General features: G+C 44.2%; 2 protein-coding genes across 2 annotated transcripts in view; both read left to right on the forward strand.

The window, feature by feature from the left end:
- Positions 1-4,115, forward strand: part of TLL2 (tolloid like 2) — a 134,977-nt gene extending 130,862 nt beyond the window's left edge. The window contains exon 21 of the mRNA XM_014858419.3: positions 806-4,115. Within this exon, the coding sequence (XP_014713905.1) occupies positions 806-940 (135 nt within the window). The 3' untranslated portion in view covers positions 941-4,115. The remainder of the gene's footprint in view (positions 1-805) is intronic.
- A 3,709-nt stretch (positions 4,116-7,824) lies between these two features.
- Positions 7,825-20,469, forward strand: OPALIN (oligodendrocytic myelin paranodal and inner loop protein). The gene is made up of 6 exons (XM_014858420.3): positions 7,825-8,402; positions 10,873-10,908; positions 14,213-14,248; positions 15,319-15,438; positions 17,095-17,151; positions 18,642-20,469. The coding sequence occupies exons 1-6, from the start codon at positions 8,400-8,402 to the stop codon at positions 18,816-18,818; spliced, it is 429 nt and encodes a 142-aa protein (XP_014713906.1). The 5' UTR covers positions 7,825-8,399; the 3' UTR covers positions 18,819-20,469.
- Positions 20,470-23,458: the final 2,989 nt, after the last annotated feature.

Consider the following 23,458-nt stretch of genomic DNA (forward strand, 5'->3'; position numbering starts at 1 on the left):
CCTTCATCTTCCCTCCTCCTCCCAAAAAGAAACAATGACAAAGTATGACGTAACCAAGGCAGAGCCTTTGATGGATAGAGTCTTTCAAACTGGGGGGTCCATGTGCAGAGGAAAACCTTGGGGGTCCTGAGCAGTGACATGTGTGGGAAGCCCAGTTTGGTTCCACTGGAATCTGGCAGACAGCATCCCCAGAACCTGGCTCCCGTTCATCGACCACCAGGCAAAACCTGACACATATAGTGACTCCATCCCATATTTTGTCCTTGGACAGGACATAGGCCTAAACAATGGTCTTTGTTTTACATCTCCTGGGACACACATCACAATGGTGACCCTAGAGCTGAGTGACTCACGGTACACACTCTATTGTCAGAAGGACCTGAGCTTGGGTCCTGTCCAGCTGTGTGAACTTGAGTCTCAGTTTCCTCAAGCATGAAATGGAGATACCACCTGTCTTATAAAGTTGTTGTAAAATTTACATGAGATAAGATCTGATAGCTCAGAGAGCAGCGCACTTAATAAATCTATGCACTTAATAAATAATAGATTGATATGAGCCGTGCATCTAGGATCGTCTTTGGAAAAGCAGTACGTGGGGAGCTCTCTGGAGCAGAATTTGCAATGCTTTCCTTTGAACAATTGCTTGCTTTGATGCCCTTCAGAGTCTCTGGTTCCAGGGCCACCCCATGGCAGCATCAGCCTTCCTGGGTCTTTGTGTAAGGTTCTGTCCCATCGTCCTTCTTTTAAACTCCAACCAAGCCAACTGACTCAAGGTCCCCATGGTTTTCCTGTCTCTTTTCCACAGCCATTGGAAGAAATCTACTCTGCAGGGGATTCTCTGATGATTCGATTTCACACGGACGACACCATCAACAAGAAAGGTTTTCATGCCCAGTACACCAGCACCAAGTTCCAGGATGCCCTGCACATGAAGAAATAACGTCAATATTCTTGACAGACAGGAACTGAGAATGTCTTTATAACAATGGCACCTTGTCAATCTACCCTAAAACAGTGTACCGTATTTTTCTCAAACAAAAACTCAAAATCTAGTCTTGGAGACATGTATCTGATGAAGTTTGGCCAACAAGGAGGAGAGAAGATATTCCTTTCGTTCTGGCTGCAATGTTATCAATTGTGGACTTTTAGAGAAGGTTGTTTGAAGTCATTGACCATTCATTATGTCTCTTTGTACCCATTGCTTGTCCCTGGCTCCTATGGGGCAAAAGACTGGTTATTGGGTTGGTCATTCTTCTATTTCTGGATGTGCTTCCAAGGTGCCAGCAATGTGACCGTGTCCTGGAGACTCAGGCTGTCTTCTGTGTACACTGGGCAATGAGGATAAAAGCTCGGCCATGGCTGATTTGTTACTCACAGCTTTGGCTGGAGACTTTTGCTTTCTCTCTGCCAGGGACATCTCAACCAGGAAACCTGAGAATATGGACGTCAGGACTAAAAAAGGCATCCCCGTAAGCAGTGCACAGAGGGAGAATCATTGTCACCAAGCTAGGAGACCTTTTCCTGCGTCCTCGGGTCTCCTTGCCTCCTTTGGCTTTCCCGTGCCCCCGGTTGCATTAGGGGCCAGGGCATCCACTATGAATTCCAGCAGAACATTTGCTGCTGAGAGTCCCCCGTTTGCCAAGAAGAGTAAATCCTGGCTCCTCCTCATACTCCTTCACTCACTGACTTTGGGAAGACTCCACTTGTGCTCGGGATTCCGTGGGCTCAGGAGAACGTTTCTTCCTCCGGCCTTGGAGGCACTGGCTGTGGTTAACCTCGCCTCCTCGACAACCGGGTCAAACTGCATTTGCAAGACGTGCAAAGACATCTTACGAGGGAGGAGTTCAGGTCCCTTGTGGGGTGAACACTGTTGAAAATGAGTTAATTATAAATTATGTAAGAATGAACACCTTGTGGAACAAGTCAACCTGGGACTAACTTCCTGTAACCAACCAGGTTAAAGAGTTCATTGGGAACTGTGTTCAGACTAACTCATATTCAATCACCAACCTGCGATCGGAAGTCACTGCCCTTGGCGCTTGTTCCAGAGAAGTGTAGAGGATGTTGTTTACATAGTTTTAGAACCTCCAGGTACACTTTAAACAGTGAGGTAGTTTGAATGGCATTTCATTAAGGCATCTATGGGCATTATGAGCTAAAAGCTGTGGTATGTTAGCTTTAAAAGAGTATTTATGTTGGAATAATTTTTAAATAATGTTTACATAACCCTACGTCCTGTTTGGTTAGTATGGACCCCAGGACAGTGCACGAGGGTTTTCAGTGAGAGCTGAGATAGCTCCCAAGTGCTAGGATTCCTTTGGGATGAATCCACATCCTTTTAAACAAAGTATTTGCAAAAGGTTAAAGGTTATATTTTTTAAAGATCTGAATATGCCCCAGAGGACTATGTCTAATTAAAATAATTGCTGGGAGTAAAAAAAAAAAAGAATACAAAGAAAGGTAGGAGAAATGCACGGGAATATTTTTCCCTTAAAACAACAAAAAACCACAAAGTATTATTATTAATAATAATATATGTCTGTATATGTGTATGTATGTAAAGGATCAGCTGTCAGAGCCTTAACAATGCAATGTGAGAAATGCCGCCCCACCGACCCCAGCGTTACCAAGCAGACCCTCCTGGAGCGGCCCTGCATCTTCTGCTTCGCTCTCACCGGCTCTCCCTGGGCCTCTCCTGGCCCTGGATGGAGGCTCAGCCCACATTCTCATGTCATGACCCCACCCTGGGAGAACTTGGATTCTGCAAACGGAGCTGCTCGTCTTGTGGTTCAGGACTTCCCTGCCTGTTAGGGTAGATTCTATTTCTCTGATTTGTATATTTTCTGGGCTTTTATTTTGTCTCATCTTATCTGTCAAAGTTGAAACTGAAATCAGGATCCATCAGGTGGCTGTTAAGGGTGTGTCTCCAAGGACATGAAAATTCTGTAGTTTCAACCTTTAGAAGTTTAAATAAGACTGAAAATGCCCTGGAAAAGTGAGAGGGAGTCAGAAACAGAGTCAGCTCTGCCTCCGTATTGGCTGCCCTCGTGAAACAATGGTACTTATTTTTATCTCTTCAGTATGAATATTTTCAAAAACACACAACTTCAACAATTATCAACTTATGGCCAATTGGAAACAATGGGGCTCTTGTGAAGATGTTCCTTTAGGCCTCCTGCGAGTGATGTATTCCCAGAAAAGACAAGCTCTGATTCAGCTGGGGCTGGCCAGGCCATTCCCCTGGAAGCTCCAACTCCCGGGGAATTCGCACCATGCAGGTTCTGCAGAGAACCACACAGCTGGCTTCACGAGAGAAAGTCCATGCGGTAGAAAGACCCAGGCCCCCTGCCGTGGTTTTTCCAAATGCTCAGTGACCTTCCTGAACACATCCCCAGAAGCGGCTGAAGGAGCCAGGCGATGATTTTGCTCCAGCCTTCTTTGACCTTTAACTGGGTGCTGGCCCTTGGGGATGTCACAAAGCTCCCAGACTAACTTGAGTTTAGAGAATTATCTTGACAACCTGATGAAATATTTGGGGTCTGGGTCTTCAGCCTGGTACACTTCTAGTGCAATCTGGTCTCTCAGAAGCTAGAACCTGGATCCTAGGGCAGAGGAAGGGCCTGGAATTAACTTCAGCTTGTGGAATTTCTGCAAACAGAGAAAATGAGGCTGCGCGTTGATTCAGTGTAAGACTATTTTCCTCTAAAGTTTAGTTTCACATTACTTGTGAAATGCTCAGCCTGTTTAAATCATTTGTAAAATCTTGTTAACTAGCAGATTCATACTGGTATTTGCCATTGATCTGGTCCTTGATAAGCCTCAAATAATTCGTGGTATTACATTGTTCAGTTTGTGAAAAATGTTCCCTTGGCTCCATCAGATGTTTTTAAAGTTTCCTTTGTAGACTGAACTGAAAAATAATCCCAAACGCCTAAAAGGTTTCTTTTAAAAAAAGAAAAATTGTTTAGAGTGTTATCTATAAATATATTGTATTTTTTATTTTGTGTAATTTTACATTTCATGAAATGTTATCAGTTTCAAAGAAAAAGTGGAGAGGAGCTAACATATGTCCCTGTCTAGAAAGATCTGTTTCATTAAAGAATGTGAATTTCTTGACGTGCTCTGGGTTCATGTTACTAGTTCAAGACAGGATTGGTCCTCTTGGTGGTAATTTTCTCCAATACCACAAGAACTTGGGGAGGATATAAAAAAGGAGATCTTCTCTATGGCCGTCTACTCTCTGGTAAGTAGCCAGCGCCTGACTCCAGAATAGAGGTCGCTACTGGACCCTGAAAGTCATGAGCAAAGCTAAAGATGGCCTCAAAGTTGCCCCCTTTCTTGGACCCAAACAGGCTGGAAATCTGACAACATAGGTGTTGTGGACATGGTTGTTGTCACCAACAGTGCTAGATGTGGTAGACATCTTCGGTTTGTCCCTCAGCAACTGTCTCTGCTCGTCTCCACCTGGTTTTGTGCCTGAGAACCACATCTGACATTTAAAACTAAGGTCACAGCTCCTATGAGGTGGCTCCTCTCTCTGGGCTCTGGCAGCCCCTCCTTCCACTTGCCCCTTCAGGCCTTGGGTAAAATGACACCCTGCTGGTCTAACCCTGGGGTACTGCATTATCCCCCAAGGAGAACCTTGATAAATAGTCCTCTTAATAAGCCCTCTTCAAATATAACAAATTGAGTGTATCACTCATTTCCTGTGGAGACCCTGACTGATACAGGGTCATTTCTAACACAAGGACAGAGACTCCATCCAATCAAGGACAGTCTTTTCAGGATGACCAGATGAAGAGAATTTTGGGTATGTTTGGAGTTTTGTAGGTCATATCAGGGAAGGGTAATATGGAACCATGTTTTTAAAAACATTCGGTCTTAATGCAAAACTATTTAACACATGCAACTGTTTTGTGATCTATGTAGAGTGTCAAGTTTTTATGACTTTTCTTCCCTTTTGCTGTCACCAGTACCTAAAGGATGGGCCCCAATGGTGCAAGGGTATGAAGGCTTGATGTATCAGTCAGGATAGGGTAGCTTATGCTGCAACAAAAAACAACCCCCAAATGTCAGGGGCTTTACATAAGAAAGGCTTATTTCTTGTTCATATGACATTTTCTTTCTTTCTTTTTTTTTGGTTTTTTTTTTTTTTTTTTTGCTGAGAAAGTTTCGCCCTGAGCTAACATCTGCTGCCAATCTTCCTCTTTTTATTTGTGCATTGAACTTAACCACTAGGCCACCGGAGCTGGCCCTCATCCAACGTTTTCACTTCTGGTGTCCAGAAGCTCTTCCATATCATGCTCAGTCAGGACTGGGCTGATGCAGCAGCTGCCATCTGGGGCATTGCTGGTTTCTGTGGCAGAGGGAAAGAGTATGACAAATCACACACTGGCTCTGACAACTGCCTAGGAGTGGTACATCACTTCTACTCACATGTCATTGGCCAAAGCAACTCACATGGCTACTCTTAACTTCAGGCTAAGAACTAGAAATATCAGGCGGATCCCACTAGTGACTCTCATATGTGACATTCACAGATAGGGAAATGACCAGAATCCTTCTTTTTGTTTCAACATTTCATGCCTACTTCCTTACTGACATTTTAGAGAAAGAGTTTTAAAAATCCAAATAAGGCCACCTATCATTTAGACTGGACCAGCCTTTTAAACTGACCAGTTGTTGTCTGGCAAATCATTGTGATCAGGCTTGTACAAATGTAAATAGTGGCACAATACAAATGATCAGAGAGTCTCAGAGTTGGCAGCCCTAACTTCTCACTCATAAAGGGCTTTCACTCCATAGTTTCGAATGAGGTAATTCTCAGGCCTAATACTGCCAGAGGAGGAGAGCCCACTCACATCACCCATGCCTTCTTCTTTGGGTGATGGTGTCAAGTTCCTTTTGCAGGACCAACTCTACTTGCATTGGAGGGACCTGCATTGGGCAAACTGTCAGCCGGTTGGCAGGTCCTCTTTGGGTACATGACCCCAGCCAGACTGATCAGATCTTCTTGCTGGAACTGGAATCTTGATCAAGGAAAAAAACGGCTGAAATATCTTAGAGCTCATCTTCCATCTTCCCAGAGCCTGGTTCCCTGGCCCTCTCTACTTTCTGTGAGCTCCACTACACCCAACCAATAAGTTTCCTTTCTTCTTAAATTAATCAGAGTCCGTTTTGATTCTTGTGAACAGAGAACTATTGCTGACCTAGACACTTAGGCCAGAGCACCACGTGACTGGAGGTCACGGCAATTCTACAGGAATAATGTCTCCTTTGGAGGGAAAGTTGGTGATCAGTAGATGCATAGCAAAGAAAAAGAGTCAAAAAGGACCTCGCTTGCCTTGCCCCGTCCACAGCCAGCCTAGCCAGGGGGCTGGGGCCGTGAACTGGAGTTCCTTGGTCTAGCTCTGTGGTCCAGGTGTGATTCTATGCCCACCAACAAAGTTAGAAGCATAATTGGTACCAGTTGTACTGATTTAAGTGATCCAGTCATTGTAAACTGTATCATCCCCGCTTTATAGCTTGAGACTGAGGTTGGCAGAAGTTACTTCGCTTGCCTAAGACCACACGGCTTCCAGATGGGCAGCGAAGGCTTTAAGCACAGGCCTCTCTGAACTGTGTTGTCCCCATGACATCCAGGGGCCAGTAGGTTCCGTTTAGCAGCACCGTGGAGTCTTGGGAACTGGAAGACCCATGAGGCAGAGACCACACTGGTGTTGTTTAGGACAGTATCCTGGTGCCTGGATCCCCACACCCCAAATCTCTTTTTCAGTATTTCCTGCCTAAACCAATGGGGCCTCTGTTAGTCAAGCCCCAAACCCAGGAGTTGGCTTCATTCTGCTGTTTCCCTCACCTTCTCTCCCTTCCCCCACCTCACGTTTTCTTCCATCACCAAGTCTCATGGTTCTACCTCACGAACCCTTTCACTGCTCTCCATTTCCACAGCCCCGCCCCTAGCGCAGCCACTGTCAACGCTCACTCGGACTCTGCTAACTAGCCTCTGGGTTAACACTCTTGTCCCCTGTAATCCAGGCTCCACACAGAAGCCAGGCAATCCTTGTCAACATCAATTAGATCATTTAAATGGGATCCCTCTCCCACTTAACACCCTTGAAAGGCTCCATTGCTCTACGATGGAAATCTCACTGTGCCCCGCCATACTTGTGTCGTCAGGCCCCTAACTCACTCTGTCTTAAACCTCTTCCCTGTCACCCCCTGGTTTATGTTGCTCCAGGCACACCAGCCTCCTTCCGGTTCCGGTTCCGCGAGCACACCAAGCCTGCTTCAGCCCCAGAGCTTTGTGTTTGCTGTTTCCTCCACCCAGGACCCTCTTCTCATCTTTCACATGCAGCTTAAATGTCATTTCTCCTGAACAGCTAATGCAATTGCCTCCCAGCCACTCGCTCACTCTTCCCTTACCCGCCGTTTGCCCCTCCATAGCAGCTTTGACTTCTGATTGTTGTCCATCTGCCCTTGCTGGAACATACATTCCCTGAGAGTTTGGGGCCTCATTTATCTTCATTGCCAAGCCCAAAAGAGTGCCCGGAATAGTCCTTGACATATAGAAGGTGTCAAAAACATTTGTTGAATAAATGAATGAATGCACTCTTTCAAATGACCAAATGATTGGTTTTAATATTCTTGTTTTGTTGGTATGAGACTCTAAGTCCTTCACCATTTCAAAGAAGCAAACTCCTAACAGAGAACTCATGAGAAATATGAAGCTGCCCACATCAACGGCTTCCTCCAGCTCCGTGAGGATCTCCACTGAAAATGCGAGAATGGAAAGGAGCTGAGGCCAAACTCACTGCCAGGCAGCTCATTGACTAGGGAGTGTGTTCACTGTGACAGTGAAGCCCTACCTTGAACACAGAATGGGCTCCAACACCCATCTCCCAGGCATTCTCTGCATTGATGCTGGTAACATGTTGACTCCATCATTGCCGGGACAGTCACAATGCTGATTACTGGCAGCTGGGGATGGAGCTGCTCGTCTCAGACTGTGTAACCTATTGTTTCTAAAGAGCTTCCAGCTGCAGAAGCCTCCAAGCTCTTGGGCCAGCTGTGGATTCTTTGCTGAGATGGAGGTGTAACCGAGGAAGGGGCCTGAGAAGTAAGAAGGACGGAAAATGAAAGCAAAGAGTTTGGATGACCCGGGCCATACACAGTGGCCATGGAGCAGGAGACCATCTTCCCTGAGGGATGAGCCGAGGACTTGGCACTCCCCTGACCATAAATGGCTTGGCCAGGGCCCTCTTGGAGCCACCTCTTGCCCTGTCACCCTTGCTCTCCCAGCTGGATGTTACTACAAATGCGAGACACAAGCCAATAACGCTAGCTAGAAAGGAGCTTGCCGAGGGCAGTGTTTGCAGAAGGTTCTCGGGAGGCTGTCGGAAATGGTGAGTAAGAGCTAGCATTTTTTCTCAGCCTAACCTTCATTTCTCTCTATATAAAACAATCCCCAGGCTTTTAATACTCACTTCTCCTAATTCAAACATAATTGTACCTGTGGTGCAATGAGGTCAAGGGGCTTGGTTTTTAATCATTTTCCTTTGTGCAAAATACTAATCATTTAAAAAAAATTCTCATCTAATATTTGCTGATCTTATCTTTTATTTTAATATTATTTGCTTTTAAAACCCCACATATAACAAGGGTGAAAAATAGTTGTTTCAGCTAAATTCATTTCCTAGTTGAAGCAATGGGTTGGATCAATGCCTTTCTCCCTATTTGTTCAGTCTGCCTTCTGCTACACGATCATCGACACAGACATCCAAGTTGCATCAGAAACTTTCCACCTTTCTTATTGACTTGTGACATATTTGGTTGTGACTCAATCAAATGAGGTTTGCTAAGTTAGACGAGGCTTCTATGATTCCTTCATTAAATAGATTATTAAAAGGAGTTGAATTCAGGCTTTGGAGTTAAGAGGATCTGTGATCTAACCCAGCTTCCACCACCTACCAGCTGGGGACCTTGAGCAGCCTACCTTGGTCTCAGCTCTTTACCCACGATGGGGAGGAGAGCACTCTCTTTATGGGGAGGTTATGAGAGCCATGTCTGACACACAGCATGCCCTCAACAACAGTGAGGAATTATTCTGCCTCTCCCTCCCTCCCCTCACAAACAACAGACTCATAACGAGTAATACTCAGCCACTGAGATCCTAATGTGCCTTCAGAACCATTGTATGTGAATATTATATGTGCTTATATGCTATTATATATGGTGCTTAGACTAACAATAAGTGTATTTTAGCAATTAGTGTATTGTACCAAATTCCAGTACTTCAAATATTGCTAATCTGTGCAGACAATTCCGTCCAATAAGAACTTCCCAAGTAGCTTCCCTGTGCCTCGCTCTGTGCTGGCCAGGTCTTGAAGAATATGACTCAGATATTATTTCCTTTGGGCTTATCCTGTGAGATGGGCAGGGCAGGTTAAATAGTGTCCCCATTTTGAGTATGGAAAAACTAAACCTGGGAGAATAGACTTGTGAGGAAATGGAGAGCTGCGAGTTTGAATCACTTTTCCAAGGCGGTACAGCTATTAAGTGGCTGAGGCTGGCCCCGAATCCTCATCAGGTGACTCCAAACCCAGGGTTGGCTTACTCCACCCAGCTGCCTCTCTACAGGACACTGCGTCAGATTCCTCTCCACCCAAATTTACGTGATGTTTTTCTCTCCATGAGAGCACTGTAGTGTGTTTCTATAAAATAGGAATGTCTTTCTGAAGTTGGCCAAAATCTTCGTCATCCAAATGTTGATAAACAGCACATGCAATGGCCCACTTGTTGCTGCTCACGCCTTCTGCTGTCCCCCTAAAGGAAGCTTTGTCTTGGGCCTGCTGACATCAGTGCCCTGTACTCCCTGATGAGATAAGGCTCTGGCCAGCTGTGTTCGATGCAGTGACCATCAAGTGTCCTTGAAGCATCTGTGGGCTTGTCTGGTGTTAGCATGAAGGGCAGTGGTTAGGTCCCTTGAGCAGGAAGACCCTGACCTAAGGTGACCCAGATGTCCCTCTTGCTCTATCACCATTCTAGAAGAATGTCTATCTTGGTCTTGGTGCAAAGATTGGCATCAACCAGCTCAAATAGCAGTGACAGAAGATGGGGACAGGGAGGAGGAAGGAACCACCAGAGGCCCTTGGTGGGACCCGACCCCGAGGAGTGGGCACCTGGACAGACTAACGATTTGGTGCCTCATTGAGCCCACAATCTTTAAATATTGACTGCATATTTGGGGGAGAGGTGAGGCTGGGTGCTGAGTGAGGGGAGGGGAGAGAAGGGTCAGCCTTTCTTCTGTCGTCCTGACCCGCTCGGCTCCAGCCTGCAACCTCTGCCTTAGATCCAGCAAAAATGGAAGGCTTGCCTTTCTCAGGTTCTCTCCCCTGGGAAGGGGGTTTAAGGAGCAGATGTTCCTGTTGGCGCATGCCCCCTGGGGGTTTTACTTCTTGGCCCAAGCAGAAAATACTTCAGATTCATACAGTTCCCTCCCTGAAATAAGTTCTGGGAAAAAAGCAATTTTCAGCACTTTGCTGAATTTCTAGTAGTGTTTTTGCTGCCCTTGTGGATCGGGGTTCCTCAGACAATAGCCCCACTGGCTGGCCCCTTAAGCTGGCCCTGGTTGAGGACCTGGTTGGGGAGAGAGGGCTAGACTGACTTGATGCTGAGGGAGGAACTCAAGACCTCAGGCTCCTCTGCTCTCCTGCCCTCTTTTGGGGCCAAGATTGGGAGTGGAAACTGGAGTTGACTGAGCCTATGGGATCAGTAAGTTCTCTTGGAATCCTCCAGGGTCAGTGACGTTTGGTGGAGGGTCAGGAGCCTGACTGACCATCCCAAGGATCTTTAATGTTTCCTCCTCTCTTCCAGAGTTTTTCACTGAACTTTACACTGCCAGCCAACACGGTAAGTACAGCAGTCCCCGTCCACCAGGCAAGTCTGCAAAGATCAATGCGGGGTTACGCTGAGCCTCCAGAACGCCCGCACACGAGCCTCATGCGGGGGCATCAGTGACACAGGTTGGCAAAGGCACTTATGAATGGTGGTAGGGAGGGGGTGTGGAGAGAAGTTTTTCCAATTATAAAAATTATAAATATACATTTTGAAAAAGAAAATAGCAAAAAACCAAAACACCTAAATTCCCACTAGCAAAAAACATTGGTGTCACTCCTTCCCCTCCTGTTTGACTCTTCATAAATTTTGACTTTTGTTGTCTTTGTACCATTATATTCTCACTCTACATATAATTTTATATGATAAATATTTTCTATCAACCTTTATAACCATATCTGAGGATGGTCACATAATATTTCTTCAAGTGAATTATTTTTAATTGATTAATCACAATTAGAAATAAGTTTCTGATAAACATAGGTATAGATAAATCTTTGTCTGCCCTAAGATGATTTCCTTAGTACGTAGTCTAACAGGAGAATTATCAGGTCAACAAGAATGAACATTTTATGGCTCTTGATTGTGACATTTAGTTGCAAGTCAACACAGAGCTTTTCAGTTGGTGGTGGCGGACAGTTTCGATCCAGAGTTGGATTGAGTGATTTCAATCCATCTTCTGTTCTCACGTTGCATAGAGATAACAGCCAGAGTTGTTTTCTGACCAGGAGCGCTGCTGTGATTGAGCTGGGCATTTTCCTGGCCGAGTTTTTTAGTGAGTTTGGCTGTGCCAATTTTTCTAGTAAGTCATGTGGTTATTCAGAGAGAATAAGCTGAATCTCCCTGCCAGGAGGATGCCCAAGCCAGAGCTCATGATTCCTGTAACACGGGCCGTAGTTCTGGAGGGAAGCAGAAAGGTAGAACCTTGTGGCTCCCTATCGGCCTTCCGGTGCCTGCCACTGACTGCCATGGACGTCTGTCCCCGACTGCCTGGCACCTGCACCACCTCCTGGGGGGCCCAGCCTTCTGAACCTCCCTGCTCCAGCCTCTGCCTGTCTGCTGTCTGCAGACCAATTCCCCTATCCCTCTCCTTATCTGTCAAAACCTTAATATGGTCACTGCTGGAACTTCCTCCCTGGCTGCTCGAAGCCAACAGGTCTGTAGAGACCCCAGCTTCTGTCTTATCCTGGCTTGGCCCATCCTGAGAAGGCCACTCAGAAAAGCAACAGGCCATTGCTTGAGGCGGTGGAGGTGAGTGGGGTGAAGGGGAGGCCCTTGTGATGCTGGTCCTCACCTTGTGGAGCATTTCCTTGGTTAACAGCCCATTTCTCTGGGAACTGTCCCCTCCACCCTTTGAACCTATGCAGGGCAGCCAACCATCCCGGACTGCCTGGGACTGTCTGGTTTTAGCACTGAACGTCCTGCATCCTGGGCAACCTCTCTGGAAAACCAGGACACTTGGTCACCCTGCCTGGCAGTTATGTTCTACCACAGGACATTCCCTGTTGGTGCAGCTGAATGACGGGGAGTGCCAGCGCCCCAGGAAGTGGGGGAGAGGTGATGCCCGGCTCATCAGAGTCCAGCCTCTCTGCAGGGGGTTTGGAACAGGGCCACATATGCAAGTCAGTCCCTGCTGGGCCACACTGAAGTGTCAAGTACAAAGGATGGGTTGGGGTGCTGCAGCTGGTCATGGAAGGCAGTGAAGCACAGTGGTTAAGGGAGCCACACCACTCAGCATCCGCCACTTAGGGCTGTGTGATCTCACACGAGTTACTTCATTTCTCTGGGCCTTACTCTTCTCATCTGTAAAATGGGGATCACTATAGTCCTGCCTCACTGGCTGTTGTGAAGAATAAATGAGCCAGTAGCAGGAAAAGTACTTGAACAGCCTGGCACATGGTATGTTCTCCATAATTGTTAGCTGGTATGATTAGCAGGTGTTCACAAGGGCAGAAAAGTCCATCTGGAGAGAGAAAGAAGAGCACAGGGAAAGCCCACGGTGCCCAGGAGAGAAGGAGAGCCCCCAGGAGCGGGGGCTTCGCTCCTGACAGGTTCCCAGGGCCTAGCTCCATGAGACGCCAGATTCCCGCTGCCCTCGGGCTCCACGAGGCACCCCGTGTCCTCAGAGTTAACTCCTTTGTTTTTTGGCCAAAGCCAGCCTAAGTGCATTTCTGAAGTCTGAAGATAAAACCTCTTTCCCGAAACCGTGTTCGACTCTTCCGCCCCTTGAGAAATAGAACAATTTAGGCAAATGGCAGCATTAAGGTAACGTGGGGGGTGGGGTGAGACCATGTTTAGGTAAAAGTGTAGCCTCTTAAGTACCAAGCATCAGAGCCTGGTAATGGAACCCTCCTTTGATGAGAGCCCTCTGGGAAAGAGGCCTAGGCTTGGAATTCAAATACCCAAGTTCAGATTCGATTTATTTAAAAGCCCAAGCCCCAGGGACTCCAATGTACTCACCGAGATGGGCGAGAGGACTAAATAAATAGCGAGCCTGACTAGAGCTTTGCCAAGTTTAAGGGGATGATGCTCATTTGATCGTCTGATCCTCATAACAACCCCAGAGGGAGGTGCTAACATCCCTATTTTAGAGATGAAGAAATGAGCTCCCTTAACTGGTGAGTGGAGATGTCACCATTCCACTCCAGGCAGTGTGAGCCCGGGACACACGCCGTCAGCGCCACACTGCACCACCTAGTGTACGCAGACGACACAGCTGGCCTCTAATGTAGAACTCTGTTCCCTGATATTTACTGATTGAGGTAAGACTCTTTCTAGAAATATCTCATAAGTGGGTGAAATCCAGTGCCCATCCTTGAGTGGAGATGTGCAACGGAAACACGCAACGTATTCATTGAATGTGGAATTATCTCAGGAGCAAGGATAATTCACACCTTCCGATAACTCAGATAACAAGGAAGGCTTCCTTAAAGAGCCTGACTTCCGCCAGTGTTTATGTTTGTTTCCCTTCTAGCAATGGGCACAAGTAGGCCGACAGTGGGCTGGGAAGACGCGGTGACTGGGGACAGGAGAAAGCCTTTCTGAGTTTTAAAATGTGTTATGGTAAATCCAGGGTGAATAGTGAAGACCTCACCTGAATTTCTGGATTCTCTCTCCTTGTAGCCAAATTTCACTGCCATTCTTACCTGGGAAGCAATCAAGTAGGGTTCTATTTGGCAGTTGTCATTTGTTGTTTTCAATAGAAAGTTTGGCAGATGGGTAAACTTCAGGCATTATGGCTTAATCTTTGGCAGACTGTCTTGTATAACATGCATTCTATAGATTCTTTTCTTAAGATGTGTGTTCTTCTTCCACACAGACTTCCTCCCCGGTTGTTACGGATGGGAAAGGAGCAGTACGTATATCACTTAAATGATGGAGCCTCAGTTTGGTCATTTATAAAATGGACATAATAATGCTCTACTGTCTGGTGCATTCGTTTTGAGGATTAGATAGCATTTGATATATGAACTGTCACCAAGCACAGAATCTGGCTCAACTATTATTCTTAGGACCAACTCAGCTCAAAAGTGAGGGATAATGTGCAAAATCACAGATGGATTTCACAAATTGCTGAGCAAAAGAGGCTAGAATCAGAAGAGTACATACTTTCCATTTGCATCTAGATGACATTGAAAAACAGACGAGTGATTTCAGGATGCTGGTTACACGTGCAGTGACTGGAAGGGAGCAAGAGGGGGCTTCTGGGGTGCTGGTAACATTCTGTTTCTTCATTTGGGTGCTGCTTACATACATGGGTCCATCATGTGAAAAGTCATTCAGCTATATATTTATGATTTACGTACTTTTCTGTATGTATGTTATTCTTCAATGAAATCACCCTCCTTTCCCAAAAAGCGAAGGAGAATCCAGCATTATATGAGAGTGGCACATTTATAGGAATTCTGCAAATTATCATATTTCCAGATAGTCTGCAAATCTGAAAACTTATGCTGCTACAAGCATGGCTCTTTCCACTCAGATCAAAGCAAAGTGGGAATTTGAAAATTAATTTGTTAATGCATTTAGTGTAAATAAATTTTAAAATTCACAAAAACTTTTACTTTTTGCCAAACTGATAGGTAAAAATGGTATCTATCTGTTGCTTTGAACCGTATCTCAGCTTTTCCTATGTTGATGAGACACTGTATTTCTGTTCCTAGGAATGGCCTGTTCATATCCTTTGCCCATTTTTCTACTGGATTATCACTCTTTTCCAATGGCTTTAAACTATGTCAATTAAGTCCTATGAAAATGAGTCATTTGTCATGTATGTTGAAAACATGTTTTCACAGTATTTCATTATCCTTTTGTTTTGTACATGACACTTAGGGTCCACACAGGTTTTTGTTTTGTTTTATTTTTAATCAATTGAGCTTTTCCTTTATTCTTGGAGAACCTGACTCCGCTCTCTCTCTGCGCCAGGACTGTGGACCCTCTCTCGGATTAGCAGCAGGCATCCCATCCCTGGTAGCCACAGCCCTGCTGGTGGCTTTGCTATTTACTCTGATTCACCGAAGAAGAAGCAGCAATGAGTCTGCCGAGGTGAGTAGCAGCAGCTCCTTTGGGTCTGAACGTGTTGGCGGGAATCAGTATTTCCGTGAACGGGCTTTGGGGGGGGTGTGTGGTGAGGGTGTCAGGACCCATGTCTGTTTTCTGAGGACATGATGGCGGACGTTTCCATGCCTCAATTTCTATTCAATTTCTCAGACTCATGACACTATGCTCCAGGCAGAGCTGATTTGTCACACAACTGTCAGGTCATCTAAGGAAATCTGTGGCAACAAGGATGGTGTTTGAGGTGGCAAAAAGTAGCAGTAGAGAGAGACGTTGGTTGCCATGGCAAACACATGTCTGTCCAGTGGATGTGTTTTCTAAAGCTGAGGAACGAAAGCGCACCAGCTTCACAAAGAGGATGGAGATAATCTTAGGAAAGATGGGAAACAAACAGCTACTGAGGTGTCTGTGGTGCAGATATGTCCAGAAGTATGCAGCTCTATTTCTCTGCCCTTTTCCCTCATCTGAACACATATCAGCCAAAAAGGAATCTACCAACTACACCCCACCAGATGCCAGATTGTTGTGGGGACCATGGTCAGACTCCAAAGGCCACCCAGACCAACATCCAGGGAGATTTCAGGGTTGTGATACAACTATGGTTGTGTGGACTCTGGGTTCTAACTCTGTCCTCTATTTATGAACATTCCTGGTTGTTCTCACACTGGTAAGCATTAACTGGGAGATAGAAACCTAGGTTCTACCTCTGGTTCTGCCACTTTATGACTTATGTGATCCAGGACAAGTGACTTGGCATTTTCTGTGCCTTGGTCAGTTCACCTCCAAAATGGGAGTCATAAAAACTACCCTCCCTGTATTTGAGAGGCAGGCAAAGTTATGAGTGAAATGAGGTCGTGGATGTAAAGACGTGTTGACAAGCTGTAAACTTTAAACATATTAAGACGTGTTGTGGTTGTTGGTGGTGTTATTTACTTAAGTCATGGTTTCTTTGCTTTTTTTTAAAGATTGGCACCTGAGCTAACATCTGTTGCCAATCTTCTTTTTTTTGTTTCTTCTTCTCCCCAAAGCCCCCCAATACATAGTTGTACATTCTAGTTGTAGCTCCTTCTAGTTGTGCCATGTGGGACACTACCTCAGCATGGCTTGATGAGCGGTGCCATGATCACTCCCAAGATCTGAACCAGTGAAACCTTGGGCCACCAAAGCAAAGCACACGAACTTAACTACTTGGTCATGGAACTGGCCCCATAGTTTCTTAACCTTCAGTACTGTAAAATCATCTAGGAGACTACAAAAATACTGATCACCAAAACCAATTAAATCAGTATACCTGGACAATAGAGCTGTGGCACTGGTCTTTCAAAAAAACACAACTTGTTATTATGGATAATTTTAAACATATACTAAAGTAGAGGGAATGGTAAAATAAACGCAATTGTCAACATGTGGCCAATCCTGTCTGAGGTAACTCATTAATGGTATTTCTGGTTTATGGGTTTTTTGGGGAGGGGGGCGTTGTTATTATCTGTTTGCTTATTTTGCTTTGTTTTTAAGGCTTTCTGGTAATTCTTATGTGCACAGTTTTAAGAACCACTAATTTTAATCATGACATGGGCAAAGACTGTGACTCTTTCTTTCTTTCCTTTTTACTTTCTTTATTCTCCTTTCTTTCTTCCAACTCAGGAAAGTGAGAGGCCATGTGAAATTTCAGAAATCTATGACAGTCCCAGGATAGCTGAGGTAAGAACTCCCAGTTTTAACCACTATATATCATTCCTACAGTAGACAAACTAAGGGTCGTAAAGCCTTTCACATAGAGGAGAATTACAGTGTGAGCACATATGGAAAAGAGATGACCAAGGGAAGCTCATGCACAAAGGACGTTCTTGGTATTTTTATTGACTGGACAGGAATTCAAAGTTGATTTAATACTAGAAAATCAATTTAATATAATTTATTTCACTGATAAATTAAGAGAGAAAGTCATGTGACCATCTCAATAGGAAAAGAGAATTCAAAAAACTAAACAGCCATTTGTGATGTGAACTCTTAGCAAACTACAAACAGATTAGGAACGTCCTTAAATTGAAGGGAATCTTTTTTTAAAAAATTACGGCAAACATCATATCTAAGGGTAAAATGTTAATGAATTCTCCTTAAGATCAGAAACAAAACGAAGGTGCTCACTCTTACCACTTCTATTCAATATTATACTTTAGGTCTTAGTCGATGCAATAGGATAAGAAAAAGAAGTAGAAAGAAGAAACAAAACTGTTGTTATTTTCAGATGATAAGATTATTTACAGATAAATTGTTAGTATTAACAAGAGATTTTAACAAGTTCACTGGATACAAAATCAGTATACAAAATAATTTGCATTTCTAAAAATCAATTAGAAAAAGTAATTAAAAATACCATTTTATAGTAGTAATAAAATATATGGAATGCTGAAGAATAAATCTAATAAAACATGCAATCTCTTCATGAAGAATAATAAAAATAATAAAACTATAGTAAAAGTTATTAAATAAGACCTAAATAATGGGAGTTATCTACTGTGCTCCTGGATAGGAAGACTCAACAGTATAAGGATGTCAGATAACCTCTATTTTTCCTACTTAATAAATGTAATTCCAATATAAATCCCAAAAGATTTTTCCATGGAACTTAATAAGGTACTTCTAAAATCTATATGGAAGAATACAGAAAAAAGATTTAAAATGTAACAAATAACAGATAGAACAAATAAAAAACAAATAGCAAGATGGTAGATTCAAACCCAACCATATCAATGATTATATTAAATGTAGATGGTCTAAATACCTCAATTAAAAGGCAGAGTATTTGGATTGGCTATAAAAGCAAGATCCAACTATATACTGCCTACTGAAACTCACTTTAAATATAAAAGCACTAATATATTAAAAGTAAAAGGATATAAAAACAGATACTATGCTAACATAAACAAAAGAATGTGGAGTGGCCTGGACACCCTCCCAAGGCAGCAAGCTCATGCACTTGTAGGCCTCTCCTCATTTGTTTTCTGTCTCTCAAGGATCACTGTCCTTCCTTGCCTGAAGGTTCAGTGTCTTGAAAAGTATTATTTTAAATGTTTTGCCTGATTTTTGGATGTTTTAGGTGGGAGGGTAAATTTGGTTGCTGTTACTCCAACTTGGCCAGAAGCAGAAGTCTTTACTGTATTTTTTAAAAACCTGTTTGTTTTCTCAAGAATCCTAGGAGGGCACCCACACACGAGAAGAATATGATGGGACCTGAAGAAGCTCACATATATGTGAAGACTGTAGCAGGAAGCGAGGAGCCCATGCATGACACTTACCGTCCTACTGAAGAAATGGAGAGAAGAAGGGGGTTGTGGTGGCTTATGCCCAGACTGAGCTTGGAATGATGTGGCTCAGCCAAAGAGCAGATCTGGTGCTGGAACAGAGCTGAAAACCCAGGGATTTATGCTTGAGTGAGGAGAGATGCCAAACTGCTTCTTAACCAATCTCAATTTCATTGACAGATCTGGAAAACTTTTGGGTTGATTTGTCTCTTTAGGGAACAGATCTACAAAGGTTCATTCCAACTCTCAGATCTTGTGGTTTAATAAGCAGTAAAGCACAAAGTGTGGTCACTGTGCATCCAGAAGGAGCCTTTGGATCCTGTTCCTGACCCCAGTGGGAATTCGCTTTTCTTTGTGATTTTGGGAAAGGGACTTGATTTCTGAGTGTCTTGCCTTCTCATCTTTTTTCACATCCTTTTCCTCAAAAAAGTCATCAGACCTGGATTCCATGGGAGAGTTGACCAAGGCCAACATGGGGTACAAATTGGGACGTAAATGAAGCTTACAGGGAATGTGCAAGGGGAAGCAGTTCCTTATTTCTGAACATCTCAGGGTAGAAATCATGTGGAACCACACAGTCCCTGACCACAGGTGCAGCATGTGACTGGATCATTCATTGCTCCACTTGGGTCTGTGATCAGAGAGTATTCAAGGAAGGCAATTCTGCAATGAACTGTGTGTGTGTTGAGGGTCAGTAGGGTAGAAGGAAGGCAGAGGTTTCAAAAGATTATTAGAAATGATGGCTATATCCATTTTGTGGGATTAGAGAGAAAGGTCCAAGTCCTTGGACTATCATGGGGAAAAACTCACCGGCAGGAAGAGAGATCAAGAGGACTCTGAGTGGATGAACACAGGACCAAAGGGGTGGGACAGGTAGTAATGTGCCTGCCACCTGAGGGAAGCCCATGGACAGTGTCAGCCAGCTGGAGGTGGGCCTTCACCATTGCTTCTGTGAGGAATCCTCCAGGAATCCTGGTTCCTCCACATAGGGCCATTGCTCATGAGTAGACTGGGTTTCCTGGTGGGAGAACCTGGGTTCAGGACCTCTTGGGGTTCATCCACCAGCTCCATGCACCACCATGATAAGCTGTAGAAACATTCCTTTCTCACACAGGACCTCTTATTGCTCAGAAACACACCCCCTCTTCTTCAAATAACCAAGAATAGGTTCTACAAACTCAATCACTGCCATGTGCCAACACCTGATTTTCAAAACCCCTTGTGAAATTCAATTTTGCGCTAAGTCCCCTAGGTCCAGTCACCTTGACAAGCAAATGTGGCCATTTTTAAGCAGATGTGCCCAGTGATCCAGGTGCTTGTGCTTCTCTTACATGTTGGGAAGGACCTTGAATTTGCTGAGAACTTGACTGTGGCCTTGGTCTTGACACTTATAAGTTCAAGCCCTGGGGCAAATTGTTGACCCGCAGAAGCTTCGATTCTTCCCTTACAAAATGGAGATAGCAGTTCTCATCCTTCCACCCCCAGGGTGGTTGTGAGGATTGAAACACGCATGTGAATAAAGCTTGTAGTCTATAAGGTAATGTGTGACTTGTATTTTGGATCATTTATTTTAATTCCACTTATAATTCATTGCTCAGAGTCTTTATTTCAAATTGTTTCTACTAAAATAGCAAGATTCAGTATTCCTGTCATTTTTTTTCTGCTATGATGTGCAAGAACTTATTTTGGAATAAAGTGAAAAGTAAAATGGTCATTTTTATAGACATACAACACATCTGTGGTTTCTCTTGGCCTATATTAAAGTCTATGACATTGGCCCTGGGGTTGGAATCAAGGTTATCCCAGGGATTTTCCTGGTGCTGGCTCTCTCTGGGGCTGATGAGGGAGGTGTTCATTTCTTCATGGAGGGCAGCCTGTGTTGTGGGAAACTACAGGGACCAGAAGTCAGAAGCTGTAGCTCTCTGACCCAGGGCTGGTACAAGCTTAGGGATGACCCTGGGCCAGTCGCATTTTATCTCCTTTCTTCATGTACCACTTGGTGTTTGGGTTGGCTTGTCTCTAAGGTTAACTCCACCCAGTTCAAACATTCTAACTTTGATTTTCCAAATTCTGCAAAGCAGGGCCTCCCCTTCCACCTCCCTGCTCACCGCTCCCGTCAGCACAGCCTTCTGGACCTTGTAAAGTCCTTCTCAGCTCTTGGCTTTGGAGGTGGAGAGAGAGACTTATTTCTCCTGTATTCTGCCAATAGACAAGTTTCATGTAGCTTTCCTTGTGGCATTTATCACTGCAAAAGCGTAATGCCAATTAAAGACAAAAAACATGAAGAATGACTAATTTTTGAAGCATTGTCTATTTATACGATCTTGCACTCCCACCATCCTGGTGGAAATTATTGATTAATGCATGAGTTAATTTAACAAATGGGCATTGGCTTCCCTCATGTGTCAGACCATCTGCCGGGTCCTATGACAAGATTGGAGACATAATGAAGAAGCTAAAGGCAACTGGGCTTTCCGGGAAATGTCTCTCCACCAAATGAACGTGGAGTCTCCTATCCACTCAAGGAAACACTATTAGGAAAGCTTTCATAGAGGTGCTTTCCTTCTAGACTCAAAGACACAAAACAGACTCTTTCTTCCTTCTGGGCTCAAATGAGAGAAGAATCTACACTCTCTTTTCTTCGTTTTCCTTTACCTGAAGTTGTAGGAGGAGAGATGGGCCTGACCCTTCCTGCCGCAGGGCACTCCAAACGACTGAAGACCAAAAAGCCTGGTTATGTCAACGAATACCTCAAAATGCTGTGCCTACGAGAGAAACTCAGAGAAGGCTGTCTCTCCTCCACTCTGTAATGAGGCTACCTCAACTCCAATAAGTCAAGAGGTGTCAAACATAGCAAAATTGGGCATGTGAGAGTGGGGAAGAATTTGTAAGATGGCTGAATCTGTCCCATAGGCTATAGGAAGAATTTGAAAACTGATGGCGGCCTTTGAAGGACAGGCCACGTGTAACTTGGGGCTTAAAAGTGATTTGTAATGACAGTGAATCCAGTTCTCACAGAGTTATGTTTGTAAGACTAAAATGGGTTGAAAGATTTGGCTGTGAGCGAGAACAAACCACGATCAAATAATTCTACTGGAAATACAACTGATTCTGTGACAAGGAATCAGACGGTGATTAGTTTTTCTATTTTATTTATTTTCTTTTTTTCATTTTAATTTTTGTTTTTATAGCAGTAACATTGGATAACATTATGTAACTTTCAGATGTACATCATAATATATTTCAAATTCTGTGTAGATTACATCACGTTCCCCCCGCAAAGACTAATAATCCATCACCACACATGCGCCTAATCACCCCTTTCACCCTCCTCCCTACCCGTTTCCCCTCTGGCAACCATCAATCCAATCTCTGTTGCTATGTGTTTGTTGTTGTTTTATCTTCTACTTATGAATGAGATCATATGGCATTTGACTTTCTCCCTCTGACTTATTTCACTTAGCATAATTCCCTCAAGGTCTATCCATGTTGTCACAAATGGCTGGATTTCATCCTTTCTTATGGCTGAGTAGTATTCCATTGTGTATATATACCACATCTTATTTATCCATTTGTCCCTTGATGGACACCTAGGTTGCTTCCAAGTCTTGGCTATTGTGAACAATGCTACGACGAACATAGGGGTGCATGTATCTTTATGCATTCGTGTTTTCAAGTTCTTTGGATAAATACTAGGCAGTGGACTAGCTGGATCATATGGTAGATCTATTCTTAATTTTCTGAGGAGACTCCATCCTGTTTTCCATAGTGGCTGCGCCAGTTAAAATGTCCATACTTCCTAAAGCAGTCTATAGATTCAATGAATCCCTATCAAAGTTTCAACAACATTTTTCACAGAAATAGAACAAAGAATCCTAAAATTTATATAGAACAACAAAAGACCCCGAATAGCCAAAGGAATCCTGAGGAAAAAGAACAAAGCTGGAGGTATCACACTCCCTGATTTCAAAATATACTACAGAGCTATAGTAACCAAAACAGCATGGTACTGGCACAAAAACAGACACACAGATCAATGGAACAGAATCAAGAGCCCAGAAACAAACCCACACATTTATGGACAGCTAATTTTAGAAAAGGGAGCCAAGAGCATACAATGGATAAAGGAGAGTCTCTTCACTAAATGATGTTGGGAAAACTGGACAGCCACATGCAACAGACGGTGATTATTGCTGACTCACTGGATCAGGGATTATCCATTTATGAAGGCCAAGGTAAGACTGTGTGTTTTTGTCTTGAGAGCAAGAGAAAGCCTTGTTTGTGTCCCCTTCCTTCTAGTTCCCGCTGCTCTAACCATATGGGCCTCCTCTCTGCCTCTCAGATGCCATGGTCCCACCAGCAACACAGGCTTCCTCTCTGCTCCCCAGGCACTGGGATCTTCCAGCTGTAAGGGTTTTCTCTCTGCTCATTTGATGCTATGGTCCCTCCTGCCACATGGGCCTTCTCTCTGCTTTTCAGACAGCATAGCCTTCCACATATGGCCTTTGCACATGCTGTTGATGAGACAGAGCAGGCAGTCCAGGGAGGCCAAGGTCAACAGAATTTATAGGACAGAGGAGAGGAGGGAGTTGCATGGAGACAGAACTCAGAGATCTGTAGAGGGTTCTTCTTGAATGTCTGACTGAGTATTGATCAGCACATGCATGTGAGGAAACTACCCAAGGCTGAGGCAAGAACCACTC

Source organism: Equus asinus, chromosome 2 (genome assembly GCF_041296235.1).
Source record: "Equus asinus isolate D_3611 breed Donkey chromosome 2, EquAss-T2T_v2, whole genome shotgun sequence".
NCBI classification, from domain to species: domain Eukaryota; kingdom Metazoa; phylum Chordata; class Mammalia; order Perissodactyla; family Equidae; genus Equus; species Equus asinus.